The 15,840-nt window shown below is 40.2% G+C and overlaps 1 protein-coding gene across 1 annotated transcript; it reads left to right on the top strand.

Annotated features, from left to right (window-relative positions):
- The first annotated feature begins 7,462 nt into the window (after positions 1-7,462).
- Positions 7,463-9,809, top strand: LOC125494408 (uncharacterized). The gene is made up of 3 exons (XM_057392346.1): positions 7,463-7,746; positions 7,878-8,585; positions 8,687-9,809. The coding sequence occupies exons 1-3, from the start codon at positions 7,463-7,465 to the stop codon at positions 9,807-9,809; spliced, it is 2,115 nt and encodes a 704-aa protein (XP_057248329.1).
- Positions 9,810-15,840: the final 6,031 nt, after the last annotated feature.

Here is a 15,840-nt window from a genome sequence, read left to right as displayed (position 1 = left end):
CCAAAGAACTTTGATAATATGAACATCCTTGTTGCGCGTACTACGCACTTTCATGTCGAGAATCTTGACAGGTCTTTCCTCATATGTGAGGCTACTATCTATCTACACTCTTTCAGGCTCTAACACATGACGCTCGTCAGGGATATAGCGCTTAAGTTGAGATATATGAAATACATCATGCATCTTTTCAAACTCCATTGGCAATGCCAATCTATAAGCTACTTTCCCAATGCGCTCCAAAATCTCATATGGGCCTACATATTTAGCACTTAGCTTGCCCTTTTTCCCAAATCTCATAACGCCTTTAGTGGGTGATACTTTAAAGAATACTTTATCACCTACAGTAAACTCATATTTGCGACGTTTTAAATCTGCATAACTCTTCTGCCTATCTTGCGCAGCTTGAATTCAGCCTGAATTAGTCGGACATTCTTAACGGTCTTCTCAATAAATTCAGTCCCCAAAACTATATTTTCGCTAAAGTCAGTCCAGCAAATGGGACTTCTACACTTCCGCCCATATAATGCCTCAAAAGGTGCCATCTTTATACTCGCATGGTAATTATTGTTGTAAGAAAATCAATCAAATCTAATTGGTCTTCCCAACTTCCTTGAAAATCAATTGCACAAGCTCTCATCATATCCTCCATAGTCTGATTAGTTCTCTCAGTCTGACCATCGGTCGCAGGGTGAAAGGCGGTACTCATTTTCAGTGTTGTCCCAAGGTTTAATTGGACCTTTTTCCAGAATTAGATAGAAATCTAGAGTCACGATCCGAGATAATGTCCTTTGGAACTCCATGCAATCTCACTATATGCTTGATATAGGTTTTTAGTGAGTTGCTTCTTTTCCATGTCTCCTTAATAGGTATGGACACGGGCGGACTTAGTCCAGTCTATCCACAAAGTCCATAGAAATAGAATCCCACTTCCATCCAGGAACCTCCAACGATTGAACTTTCCCCATGGGTCTCTTATGGTCTATCTTCACTTTCTGATAGGTCAGGCACTTAGACACATATTCAGCTACCTCTCGCTTCATGTTTGGCCACCAATAGATCACCTCAAGGCCTTTGTACAACTTGTCACCCCAGGGTGCACAGAATATGGAGTATTTGCCCCTCGTCCATAAGACGTCTCTTAAGGTCATTGCACTTTGTGGTACACACCATCTCCCTTTAAACCTTAGACTCCCATCATCATGAATCTTGAAGTCTACTTCCTTACCTTACTTCATTTTCTCCTTAATCTTGTCTAGATGCTCATCCCCGACTTGACCCTCAATAATCTCGTCGAAAACTGACACTCCCAAAGAAAGATTACTAAGTCTAGCTTCACTTTCCCCAGGATTTACAATTTCTAGGCTCAACCTTTGCATATCTCTACACAACTCCTCAGGGACTATCAAGCACTCAAGCTATGACTCGATTTTTGACTCAAGGCGTCAGCAACCACATTTGCTTTCCCCTCATGATACTGGATATCTAGATCATAATCCTTAATAAACTCTAGCCATCTTCTTTGCCTCATATTCAAGTCCTTTTGGGTAAATATGTACTTCAAACTCTTATGGTCTGTAAATATCTTGCAGGTTGCTCCATAAAGATAATGTCTCCAAATCTTCAATGCAAACACTATGGCAGCTAACTCTAGATCATGGGTAGGGTAATTAGCCTCATAAGGTTTCAATTGACGCGACGCGTAAGCTATTACCTTACTATTCTGTTGCAACACACAACCCAAACCATTTTTCGAAGCATCACTATAGACCTCAAATCCCTCATTCCCATCAGGTAGGGTTAAAACAGGTGCAGTGGTTAAACGATCCTTCAAGATCTGAAAAGCTTCCTCACACTTCTCATTCCACTCAAACTTGGACTCCTTTTTCATCAAATTAGTCATAGGTCTTGCTATCTTCGAGAAATCTCTCACAAATCTCCTATAATAGCCAGCTAAACCTAAGAAACTTCTAATGTCAGACACACTCTTTGGAGTTGGCCACTCACTCACAGCTTGGATTTTGGCAGGATCTACTAAGACTCCTTTCTTAGACACAAAATGACCAAAAAATGCTACTTTCTCCAAACGAAACTCACACTTAGAGAACTTGGCATATAGTTGGTTCTTTCTCAAAGTCTCCAAAATAATACTTAAATGTCCATCATGCTCGGTTTCATTCCTCGAATATATCAAAATGTCATCAATGAAACCACTACGAACTTATCCAAAAACTCATGAAAGATCATATTCATCAAGTCCATAAATATAGCAGGAGCATTGGTTAACCCAAATGGCATTACAGTGAACTCGTAGTGACCATAACGCGTTCTAAAGGCAGTCTTAGGTACATCCTTATCTACTACCCTCAATTAATGATATCCTGAACGTGAGTCAATCTTCGAGAACACACGCGCTTCATTCAGTTGATCGAATAGGTCATCTATTCTAGGCAAAGGGTACTTGTTCTTGATTATTAGAGAACATTTCATATTGGAAATTAGTGGAATTGTTTGTTGATGCGATCTTTAATGATCAAATCAAGTGTTGCCTTGCTTAGATGACTATGTAAGTTTTCTGGAACCTGAGTAGAGATATATTACTTTCAGGTCGCGAAGTAGAATGGCTAACAACACTGAACTAGCTGATGCTATTCGCCTCTTGGCGGAGAAACTGAATCAGGACAAGGTCGAACGTCCAGAGACTGCTGGAGAGATGTTCGAAAGACTGGCCAAAGTGAAACCACCTTATTTTAAGGGACAAGCTGACCCTACCTTCCTAGAGAACTAGATTAGGGAATTTGAGAAATTATTTGAGGTAGTGAATTGCCCTGCTAACATAAGAGTAGGCCAGGCTGTTTTATACCTAAAGGATGAGGCTGATTTGTGGTGGAGAGAAAACGGGGCTAGATTGAGTGCTGCTGAGGGATTCAATTGGGAAGCCTTTGTGATTGTGCTGAGAGGAAAGTTTTACCCTGCCTTCATGATAAAACAGAATGCTCAAGAGTTCACCAACCTTAGAATGGGTAGTATGACTATCTCTGAATACTATAGTAAGTTCATAACCTTGTCTAGGTTTGCACCTGAGGTGGTAGCTACTGAGGAGCTTAAGGCTCAGAGGTTCGAACAAGGGTTGACTGATGAAAGCCATGGGCTACCACCATGTACTCCAACCCTTAGTGTCCAACTCTAGACGTGCACCAGTCTAAAGTCTATAACCTATTCTCGTTTCACTTTACGTTGCATACATTTTAATACTTGTGTTGACACAAACCAAGCAAATAACACATAACTAATAAAAAAGCACAAAAGATATTCCTAAACATCTCATGAAAAGCTTTCATCTCTCTAGAACGAGAGCTTATCTCACTAAAAGTGAGCTTCCACCTGTCGGTGTGTTTTACTTTCCTTCACCGAACGTTTCTTTGCCAACTACACCTGGCGTGTTTTAGTCTTCACAACAAAAAGATCCAGACAGGTGTCCAGTAACATGTCCACCGCTTGTCGCCAAATTCACCGGGTTTTTCTTCGCTCACCGGTAAATTCATTCTAACCACCTGTTCTTCGGTTTTTTAAATACTTTGCTGCTGTAATTTTGCTGGAAAGTTTTGCATAGTCCCAAAACCTTTCACTGTAATAAATTTCTACTTTAAATTTTCACCTTCCAAAACCTATATAAGTGAAAGTTTTAGTTTTCCGGAACTTTGTCGCTGTGTTCTTGCTGAACATTCTTCGCTTAGTTCCAACAACCTTCTCAGTAACAAAATTCTACTATAAATTTCCCCTCCAAAACCTTTATTTGGAGAATTATGAGCTTCTCAGCACATCAAACTAGTAATAGTGAAGGACTTCCTGTTCGTTCTATCCATAAGCGCATGGGGATCCTTGTTAGCCACCCTCACTTCGAATCTTCCTCCGCTTCCTAATATACAGTGGAGCCACTCCGTAGTTGGCCGCTTCTTTGACCTTGTGCCTCCAAATACAAGCTTGGTTACTAATGTGGTAAATACTCAGTGGATTACTCGTGGTTCCATTCGCGTTCTCCGCACCGGGGTCTACTTTATTTTTGAGTGTCAAGACCCGTGGGATAGCGCGACTCTTCTCCGCCAACACACCACAGTCATAGATGGTAAGATTATTACTTTCCGCGCTAGTTCAGCCAATCAAGTTCCTTCCACTATAAACTTTAGCTTGGCTACGTTATGGGTACGTATCCATAATTTACCTTGGCGTTTCTTGGAAAATGCATGGACTGCTCGAATATTATCTCACGTCGGGTTGGTTGATTTAGTTGAAGAAACCGAACCGGGTCTCCCACAGGAGGCTTTCTTCGGGCTCGCTTAGTTGTTGATTTAACAAAACCGCTAATACCCAGGATGTTTCTTACCCTTGGGAGATGGTCAAGTCGTGTGGGTTTATTTTTTCGATATGAAGGGGTTTTTAAGTTTTGCAAACAGTGCGGTTGTGTAGGACATCATACTGGAAGATGTCCAATGTCGGGATACGATGCACACCATCTTATTCATCGTCGATTCATGGAGTTTGAACATGATGGTATGCACATCATGTTTGGTCCCATGGGTGTACCTCTTTATACGAATATTCTTCGTGGCTTACCAGATCGGTTTATTTATCGAAATGCTCGTGTCGACTTAACTGTGTGGTTCCTGACCATGATCCTTATATATTTGATGACCGCCATGTTGATGTTCATATGGTGGACTCATGCTCGGACGAGGAACCGCAGGAGGTGGCAAACTCTGAACCTTCGCTTGAGCCACCAAATTTGCCATCACAAGCAAATAATCCTTCATTTCATGAATCAGACTTCCATACTAATCCCCCTATGTCTTACTCTCGGGGATCACCTGCAAGTGTTACTCAAATTCTATCTCCTGCTACCAGCGGATGAAGTAAACTCCTCCTGGCCGACGCTTTGCTACTGATGACATGACTTATGGTCAAATTGGGGATTTTGTATCCCAAAGCCATCCACCCGTTAAGCAGTAGCTTCTCCTAGTTCATTAATGTCGCCTACGGCCGAAGCACAAATACATCGACGTCGTCCTTTTTATCGTCATCTGGGGATTACTACGCGACCTCCAAAATCATTTCGTGTGGCCCTCGAGCATGATGAGAGTTATGTGCCTACAAATGAGCTGTATCGGGGTTTGATCCTCAGTCTCCTTCTCGGATTCTCTTAGCAATATGGGGACTCTTGCGGCACTAGTCCAACAAGAAGGAACTACGATTTGTCCTCCGCATCCCGATGAACCTGGCCCTAGTACTTAGTTTTTCGCAGGTAATAAGCGTAGGGCCGAGGGTTTGATGAATAGTCAATCTGCTACTGATGTCGCAGGCTTGCCTTTAGAGGTGAGTTACAGGTCTAAAGCGGGAAAACGACAGCGTCTGGAACAATGGGAAGCTAAAGGAGGATTTAATTTAGGTTTCCTACATGGCAACGTTTGTACTAAAGCTATCACTGATGTTTCTATGGCTCGAAGTTTGGGAGTCGAACCTGGTGTGGAGATTATGTCTCCTTTGTAAAGAAACGTCATGCAGCTACTTCACCAGCTATGCTAGCTAGGAAATGGATTTTCAAACGACAACGTGGTAAGGAAGTCGGCTCCAATGCAGATAACATGGACGTACATTTTTCCTTGTTGGTTAAGGGTGCTGATGACCTAACTAGTAGTGACTGACCCATACCAGTCACCTCTACTTCCATGAATATAAATTGTCGGGGATTGAATACCAGTGACGCCCATAATTCCGTACATACGCTGGTTGGTTGCGACGGTTAAGCCCATGTTTTTAGAATAAACAAAACAGTTGCACATGTACAGTGCTACGAACTACTAACCCACATACTGTAGTTGGGGTAGATGCACTAGGGTCTAGTGGTGGGTTGGTTGTGGTTTCTTGGGCACCTTTTGCTGTTAATGTAATTAGATCCATGTGTAATTTCCTGTTTTGAAGATATCAGCAAATAATGGAATGATATGGTACGTTTTGTTTTTGTACGGAGAATCGCGCCAAGAATATCGTCATTTATTATGGGATCAGCTGGCACACTTATTGGAGGCATATCCTGACTTTCTATTATTGGTGATATAAATCAACTTGACCATTATGGGGATAAGTTGGGTGGGGTACTATGATTAGGGGATGGGAAGAAATTACCAATTGGAAGCATACTCTACAACTACAAGATATTCCCTTTATTGGGCCTCAGTTCACTTGGACAAATAACAGGGATGGTGTGGATTTAATCATGGAACGTCTCGATCGAGTGTATGCGTCCCCAAATTGGAATGACAGATATCCACTTGGTTATGTTAAAAATTTCCCTATTCTACATTCTGATCATGCAGCTATCTTTTACCAGACAGAGCCACCACCCCAGGTTCATCGTCGACCATATCAGTTTGAAAATTGGTGCCTCATACATCCTGATTTACCTTACATTATTTAGTCTATATGGCGCATTCCCATAGCTGGGTCAACAATGTACCGATTCACAAAACTCTATCCATCTTTCGCACTCAGATCAGGCGATGGTGTTTGGATCATAAAGTTGTATGGGGGATTGATTGGCAAGAACTTTCTACAAAGTTAATGGCCAATGCGACTGGAATTTCTTCTCTTCCTCAAGGTAACGCCTTCATGCACCAACGTCAGCAGGAGTTGGATAAGTCTGCTTTGGCACACTCTTATTGGTCGCAACGATCTAAAGATAAATTCGTTCAAATCGGAGACCTCCCAACCAAGTTTTTCTATAATAAGATGCGACAAAAACAACGCGCAGCATATATATACCTACTACGGATAGCAGATGACCAATGGACAGAGGATGGTCCTACCATAGTGAATACTATTTTACATCATTTCAAGGATGCATATGGGCCATCTCAGGTGTCTACTGCCTCTGCCCAGGTCCAAGATGAGCCATTGATTCAGTACTTCGCGACTTAAATTTACCTCATCTTTCTCCTTCTCAACAACAACAGCTCATTCGACCCTTCTCTAAGGATGAAGTGCATGAGGCCATGTTTGGTATTGGTCAGGGCAAATCTCCTGGGAAGGATGGTTCAACGGCCGAGTTTTTCAAACATCACTGGGTTGCCCTCGGAAACGAGGTGTTTCAAGCTGTTAATCACTTCTTCACAACAGGCTTCATACTTCATGAATGGAACCAGACGCTGATTGTTTTGTTGCTTAAAGGAAAGAATCCAGAGGATGTGACACAATTTCGGCCAATTAGTTTATGTAATACCATTTACAAATGTGTTTCGAAATGCCTTGTTAATCGCTTACGGTCATTGCTCTCTGATCTTATCACGGAATATCAGAGTGCCTTCATACCGGGAAGGCATATGGATGAAACATTTTGATCAGTCATGAGTTAACCCATGTTCTTAATAAACATCGAAGTGGCAATGTTCATCTCGCGGCTCTCAAAATTGACATGAATAAGGCATATGACCGGGTTAACTGGAGGTTTCTCTTAAAAGTTCTTCAGGCCTATGGATTCCCTGCCCAGTGGATACAATTGATTAGTCAATGTATATCTACAGTGAAATATCGCATCCTGGTTAATGGACAGGTTACTGAGTCCTTTCCTTCCCATTGTGGACTCCGTCAGGGTGACCCACTATCTCCATATCTGTTCTTGTTCTGTATGGATATCTTCTCTCGCATGATGATAATGGCTACGGATATTCGACTATTCGATGGAATTCGAGCTCACAGGTACGCTCCTGCTATATCCCATCTGTTTTTTCTGACGATGCTCTTCTTTTCTTTAAAGCGTCGACTACTTCTTGTATGAAACTGTCCAATCTACTTGGCCGCTTCTGCCATATTTCTGGTCAAATGCTCAGTGTGCGAAAGTCATTTGTTAAATTTAGCCCAAATGTTTCTGAGGCCATGGGTCAGGAATACAAAAGTATCTTGCAATTGAATGCCAACGTGTCTCTAGGCACATATCTGGGTACTCCTGTTGATATTCAAGGGAAGAAAACTCAGCACTTCACTTTCTTACTTGATAAAATTTCTCAGCGTATAACTGCGTGGAATCATTCACCAATTTCGCAAGCTGGGAAATTGATTCTCATTAATTCAGTTCTCATTGCTTCCATAGCTCACATCCTATCCGTCTTCTTAATTCCCACAACAATCACTAATAAGTTGGATGCGATGCTAGCACGATTCTTCTGGTCCAATTGCTCAGGTAAAGGAATTGCTTGGAAAAGCAAGGAGCTCTTGCATTTGCAAAAAGGTGCTGGAGGACTTGGATTACGGAGTATTGCGTTGCACAATCGTTCCCTTCTGCTTAAGAAAGTATGGCGTATTCATAGGGATTCCAATGGCCTCATGAGTAAAGTATTTGCCGATCAACCTTTGCACCCTGGTTCTTCAATAGCTACACTGCGTCCTATGCGGAGTCAATGTTCTTGGGGTGCGCGCGGGTTACTTCAAGCTGAGAAGTTGCTCCTGACAAATTATAGTTGGAAAATTAGATCCAAGTCTAGGTTACGTGCTGGCAATGAGCGATGGGTTCATGGAAGGATTCCCCTTTTCGGGATATTGTCTCTCTTCACACTGCTGCTACTGTTTCCATTGCGTCCCTCTTGTTGCCACACCAACAAGGATGGAATGTTTCTCGGCTTCATTCACTTTTTCATTCCAGCACAGTTCGTGATATACGTGCTCTTGAAGTACCACGACTCACAAACCAAGAGGACCTTTCTATTTGGCCGTTTACTACTTCGGGCCAATACACTACCAAATCTGGTTACTATTTCCTCTCTCGAAATACCGATATCTACAGCATGAACTCCCCTCTCAATTCGGAGTTCTTTCGAATTTTATGGGGATTGCGCATCATGCCAAAATGGAAATTATTCCTCTGGAAACTGTACCATAACGGATTAGCAACAACAGCTAACCTTTCGTACCGTGGTCTGGCTAGTTCAGATGGTTGTCCAAACTGCAATTTGGAACCTGAGACATGCCAACACCTTTTCCGTTTTTGTCATCTATCCACGTTAGCATGGCAAACTAGCCAACTGAGTATTAGTTCCAATGTAACTCCCCTTGTGAGCTTTAAAGACTGGCTCATTGCATGGATACACTATTTCTACCAGCAGGATGGATACAATGGCCATCGTCTTCCATTGTTTGTGGCTATTTTATGGGCTATTTGGCAGGGACGGAATCAAAAGGTTTTCAACGGAATAATACCTGATCTGCCTCTAATCCGTTCACTTCAGGACAAAGGTATCCAGCAACACTTTACCTTTCTGGCTACTCCTACTCCTCAACTTAAGATCTTAAATGAGGCACCAGGTCCTCCAGGGTTTCTTTTTGCACATTTTGGGTTAACCTTCTCCGGGGTACCACAGTTACAGATACAAGTGGATGGGTCCTGGAAGAAGTCTTCTCCTTTGGCCGGTATTGCCTGGGTTGTTGATAACGTTAGTACTAACGCAAGGGAGGGCCAAGGTAGCTGCATTTATGCTGAGTTAGCCCTGGTGGCTGAAGCCCGGGCTTGCCTGGGGGCCTTGCTTTGGGCTCAAGCTCGGGGTTATTATCAAATTTTGATCTACACAGACTCCGAAATCTTGGTACGGAGTTTGATTCATCAAGCCACACAACCTATTTCAATTGCCTGGACTCTCAACGACATTCGAATCCTGGGACAACAACTCCGATGGTGTCGGATTATCAAAGCTAATCGGCAACAGGTGCAGAGGGCGCATGAACTGGCCAATCATGTTCGCCTAGGACAGATACCAATGGCCACCCTGTAGTTGGTTAATTTTGTTTATGTTCTTGTATGTTTTACCGATGTCCAAAAAAAAAAAAACAACACATAATAATCACATAATCATCACAGAAATCCTTTTTATCTTAGAATTAACAAGTGTTCACAACTTATTAATCAAGACTCCTTTAACTTCTTTTTATACTTTACCAACTTACTTGTTGAACTCAGTCAACAATAACAATTACCTTTTTATAGGTATAACTTGTATTTACCAAATAAGATCCACGGTTCTTATAAGATAAATAAATAATACTCAAGAATCCATGTAACACATGATTCAATCTTACTTACATTAATTCACTCAGGAATTAATACATAAACTGAACTTATCTGCTTGCATCAAACTTCCATACAAACATTCATACTCATAAATACTTCTAGTTTACATGTAGCACACAGGCAAATAACATGTAAAACAATTCCAGTAAATCATATATATGAACAAATAGAGTCCTATACATGATACTAATAAATAAAACATCCTTAAAGCATGTTTCTAAATCATATAGCACGTAGACAATTTACGTACCTTGTATAAACAAATCTGTAGGCACTTTTACTCGCTAAAAGTCTCCAACTACGAAATCTCCGCCTAGAAAATAAAATAATGAAATAAATATCTTGTTCTAAAAATTTACAGCAACTTTAAAACGATCAAAACCCCTTAAACGTGTTTTAAAATCGTTTTTACGTATTAAACTTTCGTTAATTTTAATCCCTAGTATAGTACAACTATTCTAGTGATTAAAAATAATTTAAAAACCCTTAAAATACTTATTTTCTGAAATTACAGCACTTATAATATTTTAATAACTCTCTGTAAAATATATAAACATATTTAAAATCATAAATTAAAACAATCTCATAGTGTATAACATACAACTATGGTTTTCTAGTAATTAAAACCCTAAAAATTCATACTTTGATGAAAAACTTCAATCTAAAAATAATAACAAATTTGAAAATTTATTCTTTCAATATATAAATATATGAAATCAATATAAAAGAAAACGAGGAAAAGAATCAAAAGAAAAAGGAAGAAAAAGAGTCAAATACCGAAATCGCGAGAGAACTATGGCAGCAAAATCGCAAAACTTGCAGAGGCCATAACTGATAGAATAAGAATCTGAATTGAGTGATTCTTGAGCCTAAATTCAATAACTTTTCGAGATCTACAATTTATAAGCAGGAAGTTTTGGCTAAAAAGAAACGGAACTATGAGTAATCTGGAAAATCAGATTCGGGTGAGAGAAAATATGAGTGAAGGGAGAGAGAGAATAGAAATCACGTGTGAAGAGGAGAGAAAAATAAAGTGTAGGGTAAAAATTTGGGTTTTAGGATATTTAAATAGAGTCTTTTCCTCTTGTGCTTAGGAAAAGAGATTTTAATAAATAAAACTTTGATGACTAATAAGATGGGCTATTTAAAACTTTAGTCATCAAATGACTCTTTCCTTTTTATCACTTTTTTTGGGCTTTCGATTCCATTAAGCTTCCTTTTCAAGTACGCTTTTAATAATGAAAACTCTTATTAAAACATGCTTAATTAAAACATTACAAATTTTATCAAGTTATGAAAATATTTTTAGTTGACTTTTAAAATAGTCAACCCTTTTTAAAAGTCAAATCATTTTCCAAACTCATTTGGATTTAAATATAACTACATAAATACTTTAACATATTTATGAAAATTCTTTAAAATTGTCGGGGATTACAGTCTACCACCCTTAAAAGAAGTTTCGTCCCGAAACTTAACACAAAATCCTCGTACTTTCAAAAGTTGAACTCATCATTTCGAAAAACTTTTGGAGAAAAGGTAGTGCCTCTCGTGCACTTTCCCATTTTTAAAACACTTGTGTTACTTATGAACACTTTTCTTATGCGGAGACTCTACTTCTTTTGCACTAACATGTGCAAATTGCCCAACATAGGCATACATATACATGAAAATCTCATAAAAATAGACAAAAGCGCGAAATTTATCGCATTCTACCCCCTTAAAGAAAACGAGTTACGCCCTCGTAACTCACCTCAAGGAATAGGTCTGGATACTTTTTCTTCATATCCTCTTCGGCTTCCCACGTTGCCTCTTCTAACTCGTGGTTAGACCAAAGAACTTTGATAATATGAACATCCTTGTTGCGCGTACTACGCACTTTCATGTCGAGAATCTTGACAGGTCTTTCCTCATATGTGAGGCTACTATCTATCTACACTCTTTCAGGCTCTAACACATGACGCTCGTCAGGGATATAGCGCTTAAGTTGAGATATATGAAATACATCATGCATCTTTTCAAACTCCATTGGCAATGCCAATCTATAAGCTACTTTCCCAATGCGCTCCAAAATCTCATATGGGCCTACATATTTAGCACTTAGCTTGCCCTTTTTCCCAAATCTCATAACGCCTTTAGTGGGTGATACTTTAAAGAATACTTTATCACCTACAGTAAACTCATATTTGCGACGTTTTAAATCTGCATAACTCTTCTGCCTATCTTGCGCAGCTTGAATTCAAGCCTGAATTAGTCGGACATTCTTAACGGTCTTCTCAATAAATTCAGTCCCCAAAACTATATTTTCGCTAAAGTCAGTCCAGCAAATGGGACTTCTACACTTCCGCCCATATAATGCCTCAAAAGGTGCCATCTTTATACTCGCATGGTAATTATTGTTGTAAGAAAACTCAATCAAATCTAATTGGTCTTCCCAACTTCCTTGAAAATCAATTGCACAAGCTCTCATCATATCCTCCATAGTCTGATTAGTTCTCTCAGTCTGACCATCGGTCGCAGGGTGAAAGGCGGTACTCATTTTCAGTGTTGTCCAAGGTTTAATTGGACCTTTTTCCAGAACTTAGATAGAAATCTAGAGTCACGATCCGAGATAATGTCCTTTGGAACTCCATGCAATCTCACTATATGCTTGATATAGGTTTTAGTGAGTTGCTTCTTTTTCCATGTCTCCTTAATAGGTATGGACACGGCGGACTTAGTCAGTCTATCCACAAAGTCCATAGAAATGAATCCCACTTCCATCCAGGAACCTCCAACGATTGAACTTTCCCCATGGGTCTCTTATGGTCTATCTTCACTTTCTGATAGGTCAGGCACTTAGACACATATTCAGCTACCTCTCGCTTCATGTTTGGCCACCAATAGATCACCTTAAGGTCTTTGTACAACTTGTCACCCCAGGGTGCACAGAATATGGAGTATTGTGCCCCTCGTCCATAAGACGTCTCTTAAGGTCATTGCACTTCTGTGGTACACACCATCTCCCTTTAAACCTTAGACTCCCATCATCATGAATCTTGAAGTCTACTTCCTTACCTTACTTCATTTTCTCCTTAATCTTGTCTAGATGCTCATCCCCGACTTGACCCTCAATAATCTCGTCGAAAACTGACACTCCCAAAGAAAGATTACTAAGTCTAGCTTCACTTTCCCCAGGATTTACAATTTCTAGGCTCAACCTTTGCATATCTCTACACAACTCCTCAGGGACTATCAAAGCACTCAAGCTATGACTCGATTTTCGACTCAAGGCGTCAGCAACCACATTTGCTTTCCCCTCATGATACTGGATATCTAGATCATAATCCTTAATAAACTCTAGCCATCTTCTTTGCCTCATATTCAAGTCCTTTTGGGTAAATATGTACTTCAAACTCTTATGGTCTGTAAATATCTTGCAGGTTGCTCCATAAAGATAATGTCTCCAAATCTTCAATGCAAACACTATGGCAGCTAACTCTAGATCATGGGTAGGGTAATTAGCCTCATAAGGTTTCAATTGACGCGACGCGTAAGCTATTACCTTACTATTCTGTTGCAACACACACACCCAAACCATTTTTCGAAGCATCACTATAGACCTCAAATCCCTCATTCCCATCAGGTAGGGTTAAAACAGGTGCAGTGGTTAAACGATCCTTCAAGATCTGAAAAGCTTCCTCACACTTCTCATTCCACTCAAACTTGGACTCCTTTTTCATCAAATTAGTCATAGGTCTTGCTATCTTCGAGAAATCTCTCACAAATCTCCTATAATAGCCAGCTAAACCTAAGAAACTTCTAATGTCAGACACACTCTTTGGAGTTGGCCACTCACTCACAGCTTGGATTTTGGCAGGATCTACTAAGACTCCTTTCTTAGACACAAAATGACCAAAAAATGCTACTTTCTCCAAACGAAACTCACACTTAGAGAACTTGGCATATAGTTGGTTCTTTCTCAAAGTCTCCAAAATAATACTTAAATGTCCATCATGCTCGGTTTCATTCCTCGAATATAGCAAAATGTCATCAATGAAAACCACTACGAAATTATCCAAAAACTCATGAAAGATCATATTCATCAAGTCCATAAATATAGCAGGAGCATTGGTTAACCCAAATGGCATTACAGTGAACTCGTAGTGACCATAACGCGTTCTAAAGGCAGTCTTAGGTACATCCTTATCTACTACCCTCAATTAATGATATCCTGAACGTGAGTCAATCTTCGAGAACACACGCGCTTCATTCAGTTGATCGAATAGGTCATCTATTCTAGGCAAAGGGTACTTGTTCTTGATTATTAGAGAACATTTCATATTGGAAATTAGTGGAATTGTTTGTTGATGCGATCTTTAATGATCAAATCAAGTGTTGCCTTGCTTAGATGACTATGTAAGTTTTCTGGAACCTGAGTAGAGATATATTACTTTCAGGTCGCGAAGTAGAATGGCTAACAACACTGAACTAGCTGATGCTATTCGCCTCTTGGCGGAGAAACTGAATCAGGACAAGGTCGAACGTCCAGAGACTGCTGGAGAGATGTTCGAAAGACTGGCCAAAGTGAAACCACCTTATTTTAAGGGACAAGCTGACCCTACCTTCCTAGAGAACTAGATTAGGGAATTTGAGAAATTATTTGAGGTAGTGAATTGCCCTGCTAACATAAGAGTAGGCCAGGCTGTTTTATACCTAAAGGATGAGGTGATTTGTGGTGGAGAGAAAACGGGGCTAGATTGAGTGCTGCTGAGGGATTCAATTGGGAAGCCTTTGTGATTGTGCTGAGAGGAAAGTTTTACCCTGCCTTCATGATAAAACAGAATGCTCAAGAGTTCACCAACCTTAGAATGGGTAGTATGACTATCTCTGAATACTATAGTAAGTTCATAACCTTGTCTAGGTTTGCACCTGAGGTGGTAGCTACTGAGGAGCTTAAGGCTCAGAGGTTCGAACAAGGGTTGACTGATGAAAGCCATGGGCTACCACCATGTACTCCAACCCTTAGTGTCCAACTCTAGACGTGCACCAGTCTAAAGTCTATAACCTATTCTCGTTTCACTTTACGTTGCATACATTTTAATACTTGTGTTGACACAAACCAAGCAAATAACACATAACTAATAAAAAAGCACAAAAGATATTCCTAAACATCTCATGAAAAGCTTTCATCTCTCTAGAACGAGAGCTATCTCACTAAAAGTGAGCTTCCACCTGTCGGTGTGTTTTACTTTCCTTCACCGAACGTTTCTTTGCCAACTACACCTGGCGTGTTTTAGTCTTCACAACAAAAAAATCCAGACAGGTGTCCAGTAACATGTCCACCGCTTGTCGCCAAATTCACCGGGTTTTTCTTCGCTCACCGGTAAATTCATTCTAACCACCTGTTCTTCGGTTTTTTAAATACTTTGCTGCTGTAATTTTGCTGGAAAGTTTTGCATAGTCCCAAAACCTTTCACTGTAATAAATTTCTACTTTAAATTTTCACCTTCCAAAACCTATATAAGTGAAAGTTTTCAGTTTTCCGGAACTTTGTCGCTGTGTTCTTGCTGAACATTCTTCGCTTAGTTCCAACAACCTTCTCAGTAACAAAATTCTACTATAAATTTCCCCTCCCAAAACCTTTATTTGGAGAATTATGAGCTTCTCAGCACATCAAACTAGTAATAGTGAAGGACTTCCTGTTCGTTCTATCCATAAGCGCATGGGGATCCTTGTTAGCCACCCTCCTTCGAATC

Source organism: Beta vulgaris, unplaced genomic scaffold (assembly GCF_026745355.1).
Source record: "Beta vulgaris subsp. vulgaris cultivar EL10 unplaced genomic scaffold, EL10.2 EL10_2_Chr_UnSca4, whole genome shotgun sequence".
Lineage (NCBI taxonomy): Eukaryota > Viridiplantae > Streptophyta > Magnoliopsida > Caryophyllales > Amaranthaceae > Beta > Beta vulgaris.
This window is presented reverse-complemented; position numbering and strand designations above follow the sequence as displayed.

Bases quoted from the DNA above. Each gene is read 5' to 3' on its own strand.
- LOC125494408 (XM_057392346.1), top strand. From the start codon at position 7,463: ATGAATAAGGCATATGACCGGGTTAACTGGAGGTTTCTCTTAAAAGTT. The intron at 7,747-7,877 runs GTACGCTCCTGC...TCAAATGCTCAG, and splicing joins GATGGAATTCGAGCTCACAG to TGTGCGAAAGTCATTTGTTA. The intron at 8,586-8,686 runs GTCTCTCTTCAC...TTTTCATTCCAG, and splicing joins ATTCCCCTTTTCGGGATATT to CACAGTTCGTGATATACGTG.